The sequence below is a fragment of the Colias philodice genome, chromosome 31 (genome assembly GCF_061535455.1).
Source record: "Colias philodice isolate Cphi_HAF_F1 chromosome 31, ilColPhil1 Martin Lab GWU primary, whole genome shotgun sequence".
Classification (NCBI taxonomy): Eukaryota; Metazoa; Arthropoda; class Insecta; order Lepidoptera; family Pieridae; genus Colias; species Colias philodice.
In genome coordinates, this window is record NC_143116.1 from 5331009 (window position 1) to 5354847 (window position 23839).

The 23839-nt window shown below is 36.5% G+C and overlaps 1 protein-coding gene across 2 annotated transcripts; it reads right to left on the reverse strand.

Annotated features, from left to right (window-relative positions):
* Nucleotides 1-534: 534 nt before the first annotated feature.
* LOC149475299 (uncharacterized) lies at nt 535-23253 on the reverse strand. 2 transcript variants are annotated; one of them, XM_089713562.1, is made up of 10 exons: nt 23068-23251; nt 13278-13377; nt 12650-12815; nt 11517-11772; nt 8153-8392; nt 6308-6471; nt 5573-5967; nt 4371-4473; nt 3618-3833; nt 538-2951 (listed from the first exon to the last, which is right to left on the reverse strand). In XM_089713562.1, exons 2-10 carry the CDS (start codon nt 13337-13339, stop codon nt 1518-1520), a joined length of 3036 nt encoding a protein of 1011 aa, XP_089569688.1. In that variant the 5' UTR covers nt 13340-13377; nt 23068-23251; the 3' UTR covers nt 538-1517. The 2 variants fall into 2 exon arrangements, with proteins under 2 accessions (XP_089569689.1, XP_089569688.1); XM_089713563.1 differs by lacking the exon at nt 3618-3833 and having other exon boundaries at nt 535-2951; nt 23068-23253.
* Between the last annotated feature and the right edge of the window lie 586 nt (nt 23254-23839).

Genomic DNA, 23839 nt, shown 5'->3' on the forward strand with positions numbered 1-23839 from the left:
CATAATATACAGTATCTTCTAGGTTTAAATACAATTAAAACTCAAAATATTGCTTTTTAAATGAGATTGCTCCTATATAGTCTAAAATGTAACCATCATTCTGAGACTCTTCTGCATTCTCTCGTGATATTATAGTGTAAACGAAAACTCGTATTCAGTGTTGTTCAGTATTAGAACATGATTGCATATACAGGGTGTCCCACTGTTGGTATACTAAGCTCAAAGGAGGTTATAGTTTTGCATACACTGAGTACGTAAAAAATACTTATAAAATTCCAGACGCAGTTTTTTTTCAAATATGTAGATGTATTCTTAAAACTCTATGTGTACACCCATAACAAGCAACCCGCCCAGCTTTGCTGCCAGCATGTGACCTATCGTTTAAGATTATGTTTTCATAGACAATATGCTCACATTAGCGAAGCGGTATATGCCGGCTGAGCGAAGCTAGAGAAGAAAACATGGATTTTCAGGAAAAAATTAGCAAAAATTTTTTGATGTAACTAATTTTGTTGTTTAAGTATTTTTTACGTGATCAGTGCATGCAAAACTATAAGTTCCTTCGCGCTTAGTATACCAATAGTGGGACACCCTGTATAATCTTTTCGAACGCACTAAGAACAACGAAATAATACTCTACTTACGCCTGTTTACACTAAAGTGTTTGACTTAGTCCCCACTATGAGAAGAGCATTCGATCGTTTGATGTAAATGCACCGTGAGAGAAACTTAACGAAAAACATTTATTTTGTCAGTCTGTACATACACATCACGCAAAACGTGGTATTATACTAACTTTTTTGCAAACGAAGTCGCGGGTAGAAGTTAGTATAAGCAAATTATATTATAAAAAGGTGGGAAATCGCCTTTAAAACGGATTTAAATCGTGATTTATTAAATGATTTATGTCTACCGTTATTAAGACACATGTTCTAATAATATGACTAAAATTTTTCAGTTTATAGATCAAAATATATTGAATAATATGAAATTTGCTCTGTTTGTAAATATTCGATTTCTGTATTATTATTTTATTCTCTCGTTCCTAAAAGTACCGTATTCCTTGTTTTTTATAACATCTGGTTGTTACATAGACTCAGAAGTCAAAAACTACCCTCATTTTATAGATTCAACCCTCAAAATCTCTAAATATAAAAATGAATCCCTATTTTCCTTGGTCACGGCATCACGGGTGAACCGATTTCGATAATTATTTTTAATAACATTCCTTGAAGTACGAGGATGGTTCTTATGGAGAGAAATCTTAAACATGTACCACGGGCGAAGCCGGGACATACCGCTAGTCTTACTATAATATTATAAATGCGAAAGTTTGTGAGGATGTGTGTGTATGTTTGTTACTCTTTCACGTAAATACTACGGAACCGATTACTTAGTAACTTGGATTAACACATAGGATAGGTTTTATCCCGGAAATCCCACGGGAACGGGAACTATGCGGGCTTTTCTTTTAAAATGCGGGCGAAGCCGCGGGCGGAAAGCTAGTTATCTATAATTTAAACCCCAGGCGCAGTATTAACCAATTTGCCATCTTGATTCAACTTGACATTTAGCAGAACGGGCGCAATTTTCTCACTAACTTCCTTTAAAGTTTTATTCTTCCCGTGCACTAAAATGGCGTCATTTAGTCTCTCCCAAACAAACGGATCGTCCAACTTTATATATGTATTTAGTGTTAAATATGCTTTTAAATCACTATCTAGATTAGTTTTTTGATAAACATCGTCCACTACTAGTATTACGATCCTGCCTTTAGTGTGTGCGGTGCGAAATTCCAAACTACCCCATATAGATTCAACGAAATCTTTAGATAAAACAATTATAGTACATCGCGATTGATCTATAGATTTTGCTATTTGTTCGGGGATCCAATCCCCGACCAGCCAATCACGAGTGTGTATGCACAATTTTAATTTCTTTCTACCCTCCAAATTTGGTAGAATTTTGTTTGTAACAATATTTTCGTCTTGGTGTGCGTAACTTATGAAAGCGTCGTATTTTATGTCATCTGGTAAAACATCGGCGATCGTAAAACCGAGTTTTCGAAGAATAATTCGTATGAAAACACGGTTTTTGTAATAACTTAGTATCAACGTTATAGAAATTATTGTTAATAGGGCCAGAGAAGATATAGCCATAATAGCGTATCGCAGAACACATATAGAGTCTATATTTTTGGAAGATATAACTTCAGAATTATCGCAAGCTATTAGACCATAGTCTAAAATGTTGTTTTTATACCGTCGTAAGATTTGTAAACTGTTTTTATAGGAACAATCACATTTAAATGGGTTTTTCGCTAAGTATAAAGAACAGTTGTTTTTAAGTAATTCTATTGGTGCTTGTGTTAAGTTATTATTACTTAAATCTATCGTAGTTGCGATATTAACTTTAGGCGCGTCTGTTAAGTTCAAACCAGTTAAGTTAACCAACTTAACATAACTTGGTAAATAACTTAAATCTGTCGATTTTTTTAGACTTAATTCGGCGTTTTTCAACTCATCTGGTAAATCGGGCAACAAATCGGTCAACTTGTCTAGCGATTTATTGCAATATATTTCATATTTTAAAGTCGCCGGTCGAACGAAGCAAGTACAATTTTGTGGGCAATTTTTGTATTCACAAACCAATTTGTTGGGCGACAAGTCGGCCAACGTGTTGTTCGACAAATCATCTGGTTTTACACACTGCGCATTTCCCAATATAAAACGATTATTTTTAGGGTTGTTTTTCATATATTTGAGTAGTGTGTAAAGGGAACAGTCGCAGTTATATGGGTTATTGTCTAAGAGAATTTCCAGAGGTGTGTCGGTAGTGTCGGTACGATATATCGTGTCGGTTAGATATGTCGTGTCGGTAAGTCGGATCGTCGTGATGTTGTTGTGACGTAAGTCCACTGTGGCGGAGCCTATGAAGGATAGGTCGATGTCCTGTAACAAAGGTTTTTTTTTTTTAAATTAGTATTTTAGTTTAAATTATGTAGTTTCTGGCTGAAATAGATTTTTTTAAATAATAAATGTAAAAAAATGTAGAAAACTCGTAAAAACAATCAAAATGATAATATTAATTACTTCAAAAACATAAGATATTTAATTTGATATATGTATAATACAACTAGCTATATGTATATTATAAAGCTGAAGAGTTTGTTTGTTTGAACGCGCTTATCTCGGGAACTACTGGTCCGATTTGAAGAATTCTTTCGGTGTTAGATAGCCCATTTATCGAGGAAGGCTATAGGCTATATTATATCATCACGCTAAGACCCACAAGAGCGGAGCAATGCGGGTGAAACCGCGGGGCACAGCTAGTAATATTATAAATGGCTTATATCCATGAAGCCGAAAATTGAATATTAACTGTGTATACAATGAAAAATAAATCACTACATAGTATAAAACAAAGTCGCTTTCTCTGTCCCTTTGTCCCTTTGTATGCTTAAATCTTTAAAACTACGCAACGGATTTTCATGCGGTTTTTTTAATAGATAGAGTGATTCAAGAGGAAGGTTTTAGTATATAATTTAGGTTTTAGACAAAACGGGAGAAGCCGCGGGCGGTAAGCTAGTAAAATATAAAAAATAAATAAAAACTCACAGTCACTTCATCAATCCTATTATACGATAGATCCAAATACTTCAAGTAAACCATCACACTTCGCCAATCTTCACAAATGTTACTTATTAAGTTATGATCTAGATCCAACTTAACTAGATCACTTAAACTTGAGAATGGGGATTGGTGATCTAAGTTAGTATAGCCGGAGGGGGGAGGGGGGGTGAAAGATAGGTAATTGTGGGAAATTGATAGAACCTGTAATTAAAAAATATATTTTTATTATTCTATACTATATATGTATGAATAAAATGTGTATATATAAATAAGAATATTAAAAAAAATATAAAAGACTAATTATAATAAAATATCTGTCCATTCAATAATTAAAAAAGAGCGTATGTACCGAGCACACGTGTCAGAAGTGAAACTTCTTTGGCAATATTATGTGCATATAAATAATAATAAAAAAGAGCGTGTTTGCCAATCACACGTGTCAGAAGTTAAACCTCTTGGATAATGATACAAAAATCGTCGTAAATCGTGACGGTATTGCCATGACGCGTCCATGAAACTACTCTCAACGCACCTAATGATTCACATCAAAACAACAAAAACTTTGATGAAACAATTTTTTGCTAGCAAAAAATACTTTTTTCGATTTTAACAGCATATTTATATCTAAATAATAATAATAATGTAATCCAGTTAGTATCATAAAAAAACTTTTTTTCATACAAAAGGGTCCAAAAAACCATATCTTAATATAAATATAAAATAACTAAAATATCTCACCCGTAAGTCATTGACCAAGTCGAAAGTGTTCGTTTGCAATGTTGTCAACTTATTGTTGTCTAAGTAAAGTTCTTTCAAGTTAGACAGACCCAAAAAAGCACCGCTGTAATAAAAAAAATACAAATTATATTAATAAATATCTTAAAATTGTCAGTGTGATGACATTTTATATCACACACGTCATATTACATATGGCATCGCATCACACACGTCACATCGCGTAAGATTTAATTTCACACACGTCATATTACATACTAGCGGTCCGCCCCGGCTTCGCCCGTGGTACATATTTCGCAATAAAAGGTAGCCTATGTTCTTTCTCAGGGTCTAAGGATTATCTGTGCCAAATTTCATCAAAATCGGTAAAGTAGTTTATGCGTGAAAACCATACATACATACATACATACAAACCTTTTCTATTTATAATATTAGTATCGAAGTATAGGCATCGCATCACACACGTCACATCCCGTAAGATTTAATTTCACACACGTCATATTACATATTATGGCATCGCATCACACACGTCACATCCCGTAAGATTTAATTTCACACACGTCATATTACATATTATGGCACCGCATCACACACGTCACATCCCGTAAGATTTAATTTCACACACGTCATATTACATATTATGGCACCGCATCACAGACGTCACATCCCGTAAGATTTAATTTCACACACGTCATATTACATATGGCATCGCATCACACACGTCACATCACGTCAGATTTACTTTCACACGGGTCACATAACATTACTCATATCATATACGTCAGATGGCATCAGACTTAACATTACACACGTTATAAAGTGTTATCAATAATATTATAAGTAAAAAGGTGTAGATAGATATAATTGTCACGAAGTAGCAATTGAAATGTGGCAAATTAGCAAGAATTTACTGCAGTTGTCTCTTTTTCGCTCACGATAGTTGAATCATGCCATCTTGGTTACACGTCTATTCGTGTGTGCGTTAGTATCCCGCATAAAGATGGAATATTGTGTTGGCAACCTATCTACACCCTTTTTATCTAAAATATCTATTCTAATACTAATTAATATTAATAAGCTGAAGAGTTTGTTTGTGACGTTTCATGTGAACAAGAGCATGACACAGCTATGGTAGAAAATGGTAGAAATTTATCCATTGTTTAACTTTTTATTAGTAAGGCCGTTAATAAATAAAAAGTACTTACCCGTCCAAGTATCCCAATTTATTGTCAGTTACCCTCAAAACATTTAAACTGTTCAAAGTTGAAAATAAACCACTTGGCAACACTGTCAAGTTATTGTAACTCAAATCCAATATTTCCAATTTAGTCTGATCTTGGAATAAGTTAGTTGGCAACACTTGTAATAAGTTATGACTTAGATCCAAGTTATTTAAGTTTATACCAGTAAAAACTGGATTAAGTGTTGCCAGTTTATTGTATGAAAGATTCATTGTTTGTATGTTGGTACTGTTTGTAAATATATGGGTAGGTAAGTTGGTAATGTCGTTTCCTTGTAATTCAAGGTTAGTCAGTGTTGGCAGGTTGGCGAATACTAAATCTTCTAGTTTTAACGGTATTCTGTTACTGAAGAGTAATATCTGAAATAAAATAATATTAATGTAAGTGTCACATATTATTTTATGTTTATTAGTCAGTGTTGGCAGGTTGGCAGGTTGGCAGGTTGGTTTTATACAATACAGTTATATTTGGAAATTATAACTTGTACTTTAAAAAGTTACATTTGAAATAAATATTACATCTTTATCTATTGTTTTTAAATAAATTGAAAAAAAAAATATTAACAGAATGTTTGTCGTATTATTTCAATAATACTATAAAAATCCATCAAATATTTCATTAAAACATACTAGTCATCTTTTAAAAATTTCATTTATCATTTAACAAAAATCCATCAAAAATTCACCAGCCCTTACTTACCTCTATAACTTCTTGCAGTCCTTTAAACGTGTCCGTCTGTATGACACTGAAGACGTTATCGTATAGATCCAAGTAAGCAATGTGGGGGGTGTTGGTGAATAAGGTAGGGGGGAGGTGTGTAAGACCGTTCGAGTTTAAACTGACGTTTTGGAGATGAGGTAGGTCTGGAAAGAAAATATTTATTTGTTAAAAAGAATATATGCATAGCTTAAAAAACAATCTATACTAATATTATAAAGCTGAAGAGTTTGTTTGTTTGTTTGAACGCGCTAATCTCAGGAACTACTGGTCTTTCGGTGTTAGATAGCCCATTTATCGAGGAAGGCTATATATCATCACGCTACGACCAACAGGAGTTGAGCCACGCGGGTGAAACTTTAAACCAGGGATCTGTCACTTTAATAGTTGTCTATGTGAATTACGACAGAACCAGATTAAAGAGAACCCGCGTTTAAAATTAAACCCTGTCTAAAGTTTTTTTGTGGTAAGACAGTATATTTCAAAAATACTGAGATGTGACACAATAGAACAAAAATTACGAAAATGGAAGGGTTACCTATCTTAATCTCGAATTTTATTATTCCGAATATCATAATCCAGAAAACGTTTGGACATTTTTTCATAACCCCGAATTTTAAAATTTCGAAGTTTTGTTTGCCATATAATCGCAACTCCGAATTTCATTTGCCCATTTCTTCATTTGTACGACGTTTTACAATCCAGACGAATGAGTTCCAGACATACGAAATCTAAATGCACAAAATCCAGATGACCGTAATCCATATGCACGAAAGCCAGATTTTTAAAACACAATTTTTTGAAATACAGTTGATTGATATCCAGACAAACAATGTCCAGATTTTTGAAATTCAAATAAACGATATCCAGATATACGAAATCCTTCCAGGGGGTCGCAGCACGAACCTAACCTAACCTACTGAAATGATTTTAACACTTTAACCTTTCTGTAATGGGCAAATAAAACAATAGCGAGTCAGTTCTAGCGTGGGGGTCATAGTTGAAACCTAACCTACTGAGTCGACTTTGTCACTAAAACCGGTCTGTAATGGACAAGTAAAACAATAAATTTACTTACTGACAATGTTTATTTTCAGTCGATAGTAAAGGTATAATCACGATTGTATGGAAATCAAATAAAAAGATTATGAAAATCTGGCAATAGTTTATCTGTTATACGATTATATGGGAACCAAATAAAAAGATTATGAAAATTTGGCAATAGTTTATTTGGAAAATGGTACGATGGGAAACAAAAAAAAGTATTCTGAGAATCTGGTATAATGAGATCTGTATTATGAGAATACGGGAAACAAAAAAATATTTTTTAAAAATCTGGTTTTGGTGCATCTGGAAATTGATTCATTCATTACATCTGTCTTTTAAAAGTTCTAACAACCGTTTTCGGGGTTTTAAGATTCGGGTAATAGAAATTCGAGTTTTTAATAGGTTACCAAATGGAAGATAGGCCACACTTCAATTAAAAATATTCATTTAACACTAATGATTCATGAAATCGGTCCAGTAGTTCCTGAGATTGTTGCGTTCAAACAAACACATGTTCGAGTTATATTATTAAATATTAATGAATGCTCGATAAATAAAAAAAAGTAGCGTGTGTGCTGAGCACACGTATCAGAATTGACACTTCTTTGGCAAGATTCAAAGATATCAAAATCGTCGCCTTACTCCATGACGTGACGTTATTGACATGACGCGACCTTGAAATTTTACTCTCAACGCGCCTAAAGAAGTTTCACTTAAAAAAAGAATCGAAAAAAAACTTTTTTCCTTTTTTTATAATATACAGTCTTAAAAAAAACTCACCGTCAAAAGCGTCTCCCTCCATTTCCCCTATAGTATTACCCCACAACGACACTTTCACCAACCCTGTTGAACCTTTAAACAAATTCCTATCCACTTTGGGTATAGTAGTTTCAGCTATTTCGATCTTTTGCAGCGATTTAAGCGCTGTATCCATTGGTGGTATTGTACCGCCTGCGAATTTTAAGTATTGCAGCGCTTTGAGGGTTGAAAGCGCTTTGTAGGGGATGGTTATGTTGCGTGCTGGAAACGAAATATAAGGAATTAATAAGAAATCAAGGTTTTTTGAAGTTGAGAATTTTTTGCCATTTTTTCTGATGTAAGTGGTTGATTTTAATTCTATAAAAAATTTGTATCTCGAATTATTTTTTAACAAAAAAATAATACGCCTTCTAATTGTTTTAACAGGATAATTAATTGGGGCGAACCGGAAGACCCCAGCTTTCAAAAGAAAACAGATAGGTTCAGTCGAAGATTCTCAGTTGACAATCACAAAAAAAGGATATTTTTAAGTCGCTTGTTAAAGGAACTTGTACACAAGCTTAAAATAAATAGCACAGCGGGAATACTGGTACCGACCGATTATTTGAGCACATCCAAGAGATGATCGACACTTTGCTTGTACAGTTCCCTTCTGCAGAGCTCGTGGTTTTAGGCGATTTCAATGCCCACCACGTTGAATGGCTCGGGTCGCGTACAACTGACCACGCGGGACGAACTGTACACGATTTTGCTCTAGCCTATGGCCTAACACAGCTGGTCTCATCGCCTACGCGAATACCGGATGTGGAGGGCCATACTCCCTCTCTTTTGGATCTTCTGCTGACCACACATCCCGAGAACTATCAGGTCTCCGTCGTGGCCCCACTGGGGTCATCAGACCATTGCCTGATACGGAGTATGGTGCCACTCATGGGCTCGAAACAGCAGACACCTGCAGCTCGACGCCGTGTGTGGCACTATAAGTCGGCAGACTGGGACGGAATGCGTGGTTTTTTCGCTTCCTACCCATGGGGGCCTGTTTGCTTCTCCTCGGAGGATCCCAACGCTTGTGCTGAGTCTATCACTGACGTGGTACTGCAGGGTATGGAACTATTTGTGCCATACTCTGTTGTGCCCGTTGGTGGTAGATCTAAGCCTTGGTTTGGACGTTCCTGTAACATGGCATCTCGTCAGAAACAGGAACTTTTTCAAGCCTGGGTTGCAGCAACGGCATGTCGCGATCCAAGCGTTGGTCTCATCAGGAAGAAGTACAACTCTGCCTCCAGATCCTACAAGAGAGAAATCGCTAGGGCTAAATCTAGTTACATTGGTGCACTTGGCGATAGACTAACGCGACTTCCTTCGGGAACACGGGCGTTTTGGTCCCTCGCCAAGGCCATCCAAGGTAACTTCTGTCGTTCATCCTTTCCACCTTTGCACAAGGACGAAGACTCTCTGGCCCATTCCGCTAAAGAGAAAGCCGAACTCTTGGGCGCTCTCTTTGCTAGGAACTCGACTCTTGATGACAGGGGAAAGACACCGCCGACCATCCCGCGGTGTAACCATTCAATGGCGGATATACGTTTCACACAACGTGCCGTTCGAAATGCTCTCTTTTCCCTTGACATCCATAAGTCGACAGGGCCGGATGGAGTCTCCCCTATTGTGCTTAGGACATGTGCTCCTGAGTTGGCACCGGTTGTAACGCGTCTTTTTCGGCTCTCTTACGCCAAAGGCATTGTTCCGAATTCGTGGAAGACTGCTCTTGTCCACCCAATCCCTAAAAAAGGCGATCGCTCAAATCCGTCTAACTACAGACCGATCGCCATCACTTCTTTACTCTCCAAAATAATGGAATCCATTATTAACTGCCAGCTCATGAGGTACCTGGAGGAGAACCAGCTGTTAAGCGACCGGCAATACGGTTTCCGTAGTGGTCGCTCGACTGGTGATCTTTTGGTGTACCTCACTCACAAATGGGCGGAGGCGGTTGAGAGTAAAGGGGAGGCATTGGCTGTAAGTTTGGATGTAGCGAAAGCCTTCGATCGGGTCTGGCACAGGGCACTTCTAGCGAAATTACCATCTTTCGGACTTCCTGCGAAGTTATGCGATTGGGTTGCCAGCTTCCTGGAAGAGAGGAGCATTAAGGTCGTTATCGACGGTTCTTGCTCTAAGCCTCTTCATGTGAATGCTGGTGTCCCACAAGGCTGCGTGCTATCTCCTACACTGTTTCTTCTGCATATCAATGATTTGTTACAAATCAGCAACATTCATTGCTATGCGGACGACAGTACGGGGGATGCTCTTTATCCCGGCCGTGCAAACACTTCAAAGGAAAGCCTTAATGAGAGCCGAAACAAACTTGTGTCTGAAGTCGAGTCTTCTCTTCAAGAAGTCTCGGATTGGGGCGAACTTAATCTTGTCGAGTTCAATCCCCAAAAGACACAGGTTTGCGCGTTCACCGCTAAAAAGACCCCATTTGTCGTAGAACCTCGGTTTAAGAGTACTCCCCTTAGTATATCGCCGAAAATCGGAATCCTCGGAGTTGAAATCTCGAGTGACGTTCAATTCCGCAGTCATTTGGAAGCGAAGGCTAAATTAGCCTCGAAAAAGCTTGGTGTGCTCAGTAGATCGAGACAGTACTTCAAGCCGGCCCACCGACTTCAGCTGTACAAGGCTCAGGTGCGACCGCATATGGAGTACTGTTCTCATCTCTGGGCCGGAGCTCCACAGTACCAACTCCTTCCTCTTGACCGCATCCAACGTCGAGCAGCTCGAATTGTCGATGACCGTAGGCTTTCCGATAGGCTCGATCCTCTGTCAGTGCGAAGAGACGTTGCGTCTCTCTGTATACTGTACAGAATCTACTATGGGGAGTGCTCTGAGGAATTGTTCCATCTACTACCAGCCGCACAGTTCCACCACCGGACCACACGCCGTAAAAATCTGTTCCATCCGCACCATCTGGATGGTTGGCGCTCCACCACTGTCCGCTTCACCCGCAACTTCCTTCCGCGTACGGTGAAACTGTGGAACAATTTGCCACCTGCGGTGTTTCCGAACAACTACGACATTGGGGCCTTCAAGAGAAGAGCTTATTTGTCCTTAAAAGGCCGGCAAAGCACCTGCAACACTTAGTGTTGCAAGTGTTTATGGGCGGTGGTGACCACTTACCATCAGGTGGCCCACCTGCCCCTTTGCTTGCTCTGACATAAAAAAAAAAAAAAAAAAATAAAAAAATAAAATTAACATAGGGCAAAGTTAATTTATTATTATACATATGTTAGTCTGTAAAGTATTATATGGGTTTGTCAAACAACAATTACTTCTATCTGTACAATTCATAGTCTGTTACCAAAATTAATAAATACATTTGTCAACTCACCCGTATACATAAAAACCACCGCCGTCACATTACCCAGCCCGTCAAAATGTCCCTCTTTCAGGTGTACATTCAAATGTATGACCGTCAATCTTGTCACACCGTTCCCGTCAATGATATCTAGCACACATGACAGGGGCTGTGGCGGCTGACAGCTGTCAATTGTGAGGTATCTGACAGTTTTGGGTGCGTGCATGTGTGTGTAGTTTGTGATGTACGGTTTGACTTGTTGTATGTGTGTACAGGTGTAGGTACTGTCCTGGAAGGATAATAAATTAAATTTAAGGTGTTTTATTCTTTCTGTATTAAGCATAGTTATGTTAAATATGGTAAGGCAATATAATCAATTTTTTGTAAAAATTGTGAAAAATTGTATTTTTTCCTAAAAATAGGGGATAAAATACTTTTCCCCATTTATCTTTAGCTTTTTTACATATTGACGTAAACTAAACAATTATACTCACAAGTCACAATGACGCTTAAAAATTGTCCGATTCAAAACTCGGCCTATGCTTTTATGAGGCAGAATTTTCTAATACGCGATACAATCGATTTTGAACATTATTTCCACCATTTAAAGTACTAATTTTGAACGTGTTAATTATTTGACGACCTTTTGATAGGCGATTGTGAGTCTACCAGAAACCAAATATACTAGATATATGTCTGTGGAGTCTACTTATTTTTAGTTCGTCAATGAAAACAATAAAATATTTAAAATAAGATACTTTTTTTTTAAATTCAATTTATTCTGTTTCACACAGTAGCATGAATATGAATTATTTTTGGGGGGTATGCAATATACATAATTTATAACTACCCTCGTAACCATAGAAAATGATTCACATATTTTATTCTATTTCTGGTTATGTAAACGTTATAAATTATAATATATGAAGTTTTTATTGTACATAACTTAAAACTACCCCCAAAAACAAGATTTTTAAGCTATTGCATAGCTTCTATCGCGGGCCTTGAGCGCGGGGACCGAATCCAGAAATTTAGTAACGAAAAACCTCACGCTCCCCACTCCGACGGGCGCGGAGGTGTGGCTTGAAGGCATAGCATGCAATAGCTTTACCGCAGCAGTCCCCGAGTGCCACACGTCTTTTTTGTTCTTTTTTCTAATAACTTACCTCACATTTAACCTGCACGCCCTCCCCCGCACTATCCACGGTCACCGTGAACCTCTCTGGGAGGGCACACGACACCTCCACTTGAGCTATCATCGGGGTTGGTTTGCAACCGGACGTTGTCCCCTCCCCTACCCATTGGAAAGCGTTGGAGTTGTAGGGAAAGTCGCTGCAAAGGAGATTTATTTATTAGAGAAATATAGATGTGTGTTTGTTAGAAATGAATCATAGATTTATTATAAAAAAAAAAATCAAAAATATACCAAAGAAGATTCTGTAATTTTAAAACTAGCTAATGCACGCGAACGAAGCCGCGGGCAAAACCAAGTATTTCTATAGCTTGTGTTTTATTCTTATTAATTTCTAGTAGATACACACACAGGTGCCGTTAAGTATCATCAAAATCTGTTCAGTTGTTTTCACGTATACGATTAACAAACTAATAGTCTTCTTCTGTTAGTCAACTATTGGTCTACTGGTTTAATGGTCTATTGGTCTACTAGTCTACTGGTCTACTCACAGAAGACCGTTGTTTTCACGTATATATTATGAACAAACATAATTTCATACCGTTTGTCTTCTATTAGTCAACTATTGGTCTATTAGTCTACTGGTCTATTGGTCTACTCACAGAAGATAATCACCCCCGCGGCTGCTGGCTACCAGCAGAGCTAGTAAGAACCACCGTCTCATGCTGAGATACTACGGCCTTTGTTGCGTCATCACAGCATCTGAAATATAATTTGGATAAATTATTTCTATGTTAGGTAACAGTCACTTGTAAAACACCAGCAACCTCGCAGGACAAGATATTATGTTATATCATATGTAACAACATTTGTTCAAGTTCAAGATTCCTTACTCCATGACGCGACCTTGAAATTTTAATCTCAACACGCCTAAAGACGTTTCACTTCAAGATTAAAGCTTATTTGTACGGAACCCTTAGTGTCGCGAGTCCGACTCGCACTTAACCGATTTATTACTTTTCCACAAATATTTCCTTTTTATAAAGAGCATTTAAACTCATTTTAATATTAAAAACACTTGATTACTAACCTTTGACATTATAATATAAACATACAATACATATGACTCTTATCATTTACTGATAATGGTGTACAGATATACTGTATTTAATATGCAAATATAATTTGGAAAATCCAAAAGTGAACGCCTCATAATTTTTTTTAATAATTATTTATTAATTATTATTTTTGTTTATTTAATAACAATTAAAACACATCGAATCAGACCCTGAAAAATGAAAGGGTTCTATTCCTGAGCATACTCAAGCGTAAGAGAAAAAAAAAGACTCGATTAGTAAAGTATTTCGGTCGCTATCGTGTTAACAAGAAAATCCTCCGCACATACAGACACACGGACGTCCAAGACAGAACTTTTTTAAACTGTTTTTTAACTAGTTTAAATAACAAAAATGACATCAAAAATATCATGAATGTTAAAAATAGTGTTTTTTCTTTATATGTGTGTGTATGTATTATACTATTATCTTACAAGTGCAATGTATGATACATAAAGACATTTTAAGTTTGAAAAATCAGATGTTTTGCGCGAAGTGACAGTAGTACCCACCTCAACGCTTCGCTTATGAGGCGTGCAAAATACATTTAAAAGCCGATTAAAATATATACTTAATTATCCTACTAATATTATAAATGCAAAAGTTTGTGAGGATGGATGTATGTGTATGTATGTACGTTTATTACTCTTTCACGCAAATACTACTGAACCGATTGCAATGAAATTTAGCACACTTATAGAGGGTAACTAGGATAACACATAAGATAGGTTTTATCCCGAAAATCCCACAGGAACGGGAACTACGCGGGTTTTTCTTTGAAAACGAAAGCGAAGCCGCGGACGGAAAACTAGTGTCAATATAAAAGTGGCTAATCAGTTATAAGTAAAATGAAAATCCCCCACAAAATTGTTTGTTTTCGTCAATTAAAATTAATACGTAGATAACATTAACGATTATTAAATAGTGGGTATAATTGATGACGTCACGTGGCGCGTGATTTCCCGCCATTTTGTCGCTTTATTAATTATCTGTAAAACTATTGTGATGTTATTTTTTTAATTGGGCGTTAGACTAGTTATTGTTATTATTAATTTCATGGTTAGGAATTATTATAAACTCAAATAATTTGTGGGGGCAAGTATCTCGCCTCGCGGCGGTGTGAAAAAAAACTCCGGCTGAGTGGCCAGACGGCCGGAGTCTAGGGCGACTGAGTGAGGAACCTTCGGACTATCCGAGCGTTATCCAGAAGGACTGCCCGCTGTATCCCCACTGTCATGGGCTTTACCGGTAAATCCAACCTCCTTAAATATTGTTTTAAGGAGGCAGGAACCAGCCCATTGGTGGACACAACTATAGGGATTATCTCGGCAGACACACCGTCCCACATCTCGACAACCTCGTGCGCCAGATCCAGATATCAAATAATTATTATTGTTGTTTATAAGTTCAAGAGTTTGTTTGTTTGTTTGAACACGCTAATCTCAGGAACTACGGGTCTGGATTGAAAAATGATTTTACTGTTTGATACCTAGCCGATATTTATGGAGGTAGTCTATAGGCACGTTTATATCAGCACCGAGCACGTTTAGACCAATAAGATCTGAGCTGCAATGCGGGTAAAACCGCGGGACACAGCTAGTAGGTATTTAAATCTTGTTTAAAAATCTCAAACACAAGATATCATACATCATGTTCTTTTACTAACATAAATTATACGAATTTTTGTGAGCATTCGTGGATGTTCGTTACTCTTTGACGCAAAAACTACTGAACCGATTCATTTAAATTTGGCACACACATAGAGGGTAACTTTGATTATCACATAAGTTTTATCGCGGAAATCCCACAGGAACGGGAACTATGCGGGTTTTTCTTTGAAAACGCGGGCGAAGCCACGGGCAGAAAATAGTACGTACTGCATAATCGTAATTATTGGTTAAACTTATCACTTAGGTAACGAGAAAAGCAAGCGAAACCATGTTGCAATATAGTATAGCAAATATATACGTATCAAATTGTCAACTTCCTTTCTTGCAATCAGTTAATATACATAACTTGAGAAAAACCACAAAGTTAAACTAGTACCATATCAAGAGATATGCTAACCAAACAGTAGGGTTGGTATATCTATACTTATATTATAAAGCTGAAGAGTTTGCTTGTTTGTTTGTTTGTTTGAACGCGCTAATCTCGGGAACTACTGGTCCGATTTAAAAAATTCTTTCGGTGTTAGATAGCCCATTTATCGAGGAAGGTTATAGGCTATATATCATCGCGTTACGACCAACAGGGGTGGAGCCACGGGGGTGAAACCGCGCGGAGCAGCTAGTCAGTTATATAGTAAAAGTATTTTATTTATCTACTAGCTTACCGCCCGCGGCTTCGCCCGCTTTTTCTAAAACCTAATAAATTATATACTAAAACCTTCCCCTTGAGTCACTCTATCTATTAAAAAAAACCGCATCAAAATCCGTTGCGTAGTTTTAAAGATTTAAGCATACAAAGGGACATAGGGGCATAGGGACAGAGAAAGCGACTTTGTTTTATACTATGTAGTGATTATACTATGTAGTGATGTAGTGATACTCACAGTGATACTAATAATATAGAGCTGAAGAGTTTGTTTGTTCTGTTGAACTCGCTAATCTCTTCGAAGAAATACTATTTCAGTTTTAGATAGTCCAAATATCGAGGAAGGCAAGCCATATTGTATCGTCAAAAGTCAAGAGTAGGAGCGGAGCAATGCGGGTAAAACCGCGGAAATAGCTAGTTTATTTTTAAAAGAATAAATATGAGAATGATTTAAGTACCTCTAAACGGTTTCTATTGATAATGAGCATTATCAAAAATATATTTTTTTATTTTCTATTGACAAACTAAACTTAAGTAAATAAAGTAATTAATTATAGTTATCGTAAAAATGACAAAAATAACTTACCGCTATAAAATAATTAATAATATTATTTAAATTATCTACAGTTGGCAGCCCTAAAATCAAGAATATCGTAATCGATACGAGGAAAATCCGATACATGGTGATCCGCCATCTTTGAAATGATTTCAAAGTCGATACTTTACACAAAAAGTAAACATTGATGTTCAATGCCTCAAAGTTAACAATAATAATACAGAACACAGATAACGTAATTTTAAAAAAACTAGCGGTCTGTCCCGGCTTCGCCCGTGGTACATGTTTACGTTTTCTCTCCATAAGTACCATCCTCATACTTCAAGGAATATTATAAAAAAATAATTTACGAAATCGGGTCAGCCGTTTTGCGATTCATTTTTATATACGTACTAGCTTTCCGCCCGCGGCTTCGCCCGCGTTTTCAAAGAAAAACCCGTTCCCGTAGGATTTCCGGGATAAAACCTATCCTATGTCCTTTCTCGGGTATCAAAATATCTCTATACCAAATTTCATGCAAATTGGTTCAGTAGTTAAGGCGTGATTGAGTAACAGACAGACAGACAGAGTTACTTTCGCATTTATAATATTAGTAAGTATGGATTAGTTATATGTACAACAGTGAGATAGAAAACAGTGCTTTTTCTACTATGTATAAGTTATTTTATAAGTTATAAGTTATTTATTATTAATCATTGTTTTTATTTTTGGAATTTGTTTCCTTTAGTTTCCGCTTTTACGCAACTACCGTCTTACATGTCCTTTCCTTTAATTGCCTGGAAGAGATTGCTTTTAGCAATAAGGCCGTCATGTCTTTCGTTTATTTATTGTTGTTCTGGACTTATAAACCAAACTATTTTAAAAACAAATAAATTATTTATAGAGAAAAGCGTTAGCTAATACATAATGTAAGTAACTTAACTACTAAATATTTAAAGTTGTTCAACTTAGCATAATTAAGCCTTAGAATAGACATTCTTTAAGTGTGTAAAGAATACTAAGTAATACAGAACAAACATACTATTCAAACTATGCGGGTTTTTTTTGACTTCGCGGGCGAAGCCGCTAGCTGAAAGCTAGTATCAAACTCAAACTCAAACATTTATTAATTCAGACTTCTTAAAGAAGCACTTTTGAAACGCGTCATTAATTATTTACTTGACAAGTAAATAATCAAAGCTCATTACATATTTTTAACATTTACCACCGATTCGGAAAGCAGTATCTAGTATCTACATTCTACGGAGAAGAACCTGCAACTCAACCGGCTAACCAACCAACAACCTCTTTTAAATCATGTCAGTTTTACATATTCTACTTCCTATCCTATCCTACTATCCTACTAATTCCTACTAATGCGAAAGTATATTGTGAGGATGTGTATGTGTGTGTTTGTTACTATTTTACTCAAGTACTACTGAACCGATTACAACGAAATTTAGAACACATATAGAGGGTAACTTGGATTAACACTTAGGAATTAGGATACGTTTTATCCCGAAAATCAAACGGGAACGGGAACTATGCGGGTTTTTCTTTGAAAGCGCGGGCGAAGCCGTGGGCGGAAAGTGGGCTTTTATAAATTATACGTATATATATATAAAAGACACTCCGATAATAAAATTGGAGTGTCTGTATGTAATCTATAATACTTACGCGCTAATCTCAGGAACTACTGGTCCGATTTGAAAAATTATTTCGGTGTTAAATAGCCCATTTATCGAGGAAGGGAAGTATATATTCCTATGGTACATTAACTTAAAGCTACATCACTGCCAAATATCATCAAAATCTGCGTAGTTTAAAACTACTAGATTGAAGTATATAGGTACATAGGGACGGTGAGACAGCGAAAGCGATTTTGTTTTTAGTAATTAGTGATGATTTCATATAGTCATGTTCTGAATTCTGATACCTCTAGGTAGGTACATAACTATATATTCTGTTCGAGGGGCGTTGTTATGATAAAATATTTATCAGTAAAAATAAACATTTAACTAAAATATGAGCATCTGTTCTGCTTCATATCGAAAACATACATAGTAGGTATAATGAGAACGTATCTGTTATGTTTATGGTTTATAAAATACTAGCTTTCCACCCGCGGTTTCGCCCGCGTTTTGAAAGAAAAACCCGCATAATTCCCGTTTCCGTGGGATTTTCGGGATGAAACCTATCCTATGTGTTAATCCAAGTTACCCTCTATATGTGTGCTAAATTTAATTGTAACCGGTTCAGTAGTATTTGTGTGAAATAATAACAAACACACACACACACATCCTCACAAACTTTCGCATTTATAATATTAGTAGGATAGGAAATAAGAGATTATTTTAAACACAAGACAGACATAAATAAAATTGACTTTTTGTTCGGTTGGTAATTACTAATTAATTATTAAAACAATAAACATACTAGCTGTGCCCGCGACTTCGTTCGCGCGTGCGTAGAATTTAGACTGAAATTCTAATTAAATTATATCCTTTACGTATACTAGCTGCACCGGGCGGTTTCTGTGGGAATAAAGAATAGACTAATTTACTCCTTATAACATCAGCTAGGGGCCGTTCAAGTATTACGTAAGCACCAAGGGGGGGTGGGGGGGTCTCTGTTTTGCTTATTTTGGATGACATGGGGGGTGGGGGGGTCTAGATGATGATTACGTCATCGTTAGCTATTTAAGTTTTTTCGGGGATTCCCGCAAATAATACATATGCGTAGGCACTCGCTTTGAGAACTGATTAGGGGAATTACCGCGCATTAGGGAAATTACCGTGCGCTATTCACTTGTCTAATAATTCACTCTCGTGCCGGCCGGCTGCAAGTGCGCATCTATCAGTATTGTTTTGTTTGGATTCTAAACGTATTGTAAGCATTGAAAGTTATCATTTGTGTTTATGTTGATGCAATTAGCCAAAATTTAACGTTTTAATTATGTATTTAAATTTAAATATCTTATTAGAATGTCATATCATATAGACAAATCCAAGTTACACCAAAAACTGTTGGAAAGTTTAAAAAATCTCATACTGGGACGAAAGTTCAAAATGTACAAAAGTTAGTTAGCGAAGTTTGGCGAAATTATAAATTACAAGCAAAGTCAGATAAGGAACTAGATATTATTGTAAGAGAATTGAAGAAGAATTGCAAGCGGCGACTAAAAATAAATCCAATCTGCTTCATTTTTTTTCCAAGGTGAGTAAAAAAAAAGTAAACACGCCCACAGAGGGAAAAGTTAGACCTGTAGGAGTCGCTGCTCGTCGTGCTAATGAACTGATGTGCATTATTCAAAATTTAGAGCACCAAGATGTTGAATGGCTCGATGAGAGTGACGTAGACATTCCAAAATCGGATGAAAGTGAGCAGACTCACAACACTGAGCAGCAATCCAATGTCGTCGATTACTTAGAATCATGGATTCAGGTTTCATGGACTGAAGACTGTTAATGTGTTCCAAAAATATTATTTACTAGCTTCCGCCCGCGACTTCGTCCGCGCGGATGTCGGTCTTCGCGTGGATGGTCTCCAATTTGATTAACTCTGACAATGACATCTTATAAATATCTATTGGACCCAAATACGGCTAGGCCTATAATAATACGCAACGTGTGTTCGCGGTTCTACAAAACAACGTCTATGGATAAAACTGAAAAATTAAGATTAATTTTTTTTCTACGAATTTTTCCAGGATAAAAAGTATCCTATTTTACGCCCAGGATAATAAGGTATAATTATACCAATTTTCATCGAAATCGAACCGTTAGTTTTCACGTGATGTCTTCACATACAGACAGACAGACAGACAGACAGACAGACAGACAAAAAAATTTTTAATCACATATTTGGGTTTGGTATCGATCCAGTAACACCCCCTGCTATTTATTTTTTCAATATTTTCAATGTACAGAATTGACCCTTCTACAGATTTATTATATGTATAGATGTTAGTTATGTTCTTTATATTTTCTGATTATATTTTCATGAATTTTCCTATTTAAAAAAAAAAACAATATAAAAAAACATTTATTACCTACTAAAAATGTTTACGTAAGCATAGGGGGAGGGGGTAAGAGCTTTGCTTACTTTTGATGACAAGGGGGGCGGGGGGGTAAAAAATGGTAAGAAATCTGCTTACGTAATACTTGAACGGCCCCCTATCTGTCGGTGAAAGTCCCGTCAAAATCCGTCCAGCCGTTCCAGAGATTAAACGAGACAAACAAACAGTAAGACAAACAAAAATTGTAAAAATTCCTATTGTGGTATTACCTAGCACTCAACACACGGAGATCACATAGGTACCTACATTTCCAACGGTAACAGTATCTTTGAAATCGGTCCAGTATTTCCAGAGATGAGCGCGTTCAAACAAACTCGTCAGCTGTTTATTATTAGTACAGAAGTAAAGATGAATTTACGAATCATTGTTCATTTTAAAATATTGACTAATCAATTGTTCACATTATCACATACCTACTTAGTTACCTACTTGTTAGGTATAACTTGGGAATAACAAAAACGTTTCATTTCTCTTATTACACGCGTAGATACATCTATGACTAAGGGCGCGTTCCCACCGTGTCGTGACGACAGATAATCGTGTAGTTTTAAGTGTCGTGGCTTATATGTTTAAATGGAGGTGTTCACATTTAGAACGACACAATTTACTGTCGTCTACGACAGTTTTTGCAGTGACGACACTTTGTCGTGACAGTGGGAACGGCAAGCACGACAGTCGTAAAACGATAAAAAATCGTGGACGGCAACTCTATGACGTCCATTGAACTCAGGAGAGTAAACGCACTAGTAATCACCAAGCGAACGCAGAGGCGACTAGATTTGTAGCTTGCTGATGATGTGTAAACGACAAAGCGACTGCCAGGAAACGATAAAATGTCGTCGCGATCCAATGGGAACAGCTAGATACGACAGTCGCTAAACGATAAAAAATGTTGACGACAAACAATCGTTATAATGGGAACAGGTAAAGACGACAGTCGTCGAACTATAAATTAGTCGTTACGACATAGTGGGAACGCGCCCTAACTTTAGAAGTTTAGCCCGCGGTTTCATTCACGTGTGCAGAAAATAATAGATTCTCTATTTGAAGATTGTATGTTGGGTATAAAACTATCTACATTCTACACGTTTAATTTAGTCTGTGATAGTACTATTTACGATTCAAAGCAAAACAAGTTTAAAAAACCCACATAGGTATCTACTACTCGACCAAGCCAACTAGACCCTTTTCAACTGTGACGTCACCCACCCATGTCTCGGGTACAGATAGCAAAAAAAAAATATTAATAATATCACTGTTCGCTCTCCGCTATGAATAGTCTTATTTTTCCCCATTTCGAGGGCTGTCTATGAATAACAACACAGTAAAAACTTAAACAAATAACAACGAAAAACTTAACAGTCAACAACAAGCTTTAACGATTAATAATAAAAAGTACAGAAATAACTAGCGATGCGAAACGTACGAATGCGTCGATGCTGCGAACCGTACTAAGGCGAACGCGGTACCTGAGGCGGTAAGCGGGCGGGGAGGCCGCATTCCACCCGTCTAGTTGGCTTGGTCGAGTAGTACCTAGGTACCTTCGTACGCGGAAAGCATTTTTCTTTTTTTGTGCTTACAACTTACGAGTATTTCTCTGCACTACAAAAAACATACAAACAAACAGTATATTTTCTAGAATAGGTATACATAATATTATGTACAACAAAAGCCAAAGACAAATGTAGATTATTTTTGTTTTGTTGTAATGAGGGGTTATTATTAATAATTTTATACACTCATTTAAAATATAAGTTTTACGCTTATTCATATTTAATAAACCTCGTCATCTATACAATAACAATTATATTCAAATTTTCAACTCTCAATAATTTTTGTAAACAATCTTCTTATCTTATATATAAAAATGAATCGCAAAATGTGTTGGTAAGCGCATAACTCGAGAACGGCTGAACCGATTTCGATAATTCTTTTTTTATTATATTCCTTGAAGTACGAGGATGGTTCTTACGTAGAGAAAACGTAAACATGTACCACGGCCCACGGGCGAAGCCGGGGCGGACCGCTAGTCTTATATATAAAAATGAATCGCAAAATGTGTTGGTAAGCGCATAACTCGAGAACGGCTGAACCGATTTCGATAATTCTTTTTTTATTATATTCCTTGAAGTACGAGGATGGTTCTTATGTAGAGAAAACGTAAACATGTACCACGGGCGAAGCCGGGGCGGACCGCTAGTAAACAAATAAATCTTCGAAACCTACATTTTTGAATTTGGCGCCATCATTCCAGGAACTAGCTTTTGTTTATAAGAACAGAACCACCACAGGATAAAAAGTAAAAACTAACCTACAAGTCAATAGAAATGAAATCAAACTCATTCAGATTCTTTTAGCATACTTAATCGTACCATCAAGCTGAGGTCAGAACAATATTGTACAATACTAACCGGTTTTAGGGTCAATTATCCAAAATTAATCACTTCCAAAACACATGAAACACAGTACAGAATATCACAACACTATTTATGAATGATGTTATTTAATTTACAATTAAAATCACGTAAAAATATCACAGTTTTCAAAACGAATACACATTACGTCAATGAAGTTTTGCAAACAACTAAATTGAATTGAGAATAAAGAATTATTGAGAAACAGAAGCATGGAAGACGGATGTTCTGTTTTTGTCTCGCTCGCACATATTGTTAAATGCTATTTCCATCTCGCTTTAGTGGAACGTGCGATTTTTATCTCGCTTTTACTTATTGTTATTTATATTTGCATCTCTGTCGGTTATTACGGTTGTGTACGCGCAGCGTAAAATCGAGAACGTTATTCACTGCTTCTTTTGTATGATTGTTTTTGTGAAATTATTTAGATGAACTAATGTAGGCAGCAATGGAAAATAGAATTTAGATGGGTTTCCACCCACGATTTTACATGCTTCGTAAAATCTATATAAAGCTGTCCCCATATTATTTAACAACCTAATTTGACTGGTTTATTTGTTCAATGTTTATGACTAAATTTATTGTAAAAGATAGGTAGGTACCTACTAGGTACCTTACTTCAGTATTATTAGTTCAACTTACGTTTGAACAGCTGTTTTTGCGTGAAATAGTAACAAACATCAATCTATTCTGGCAAATTTCTTTTATTTCCAAACAAAAACTTATTTTCTACATTATGTATAAAAATAAACAGAGTGCAAAATTTCCA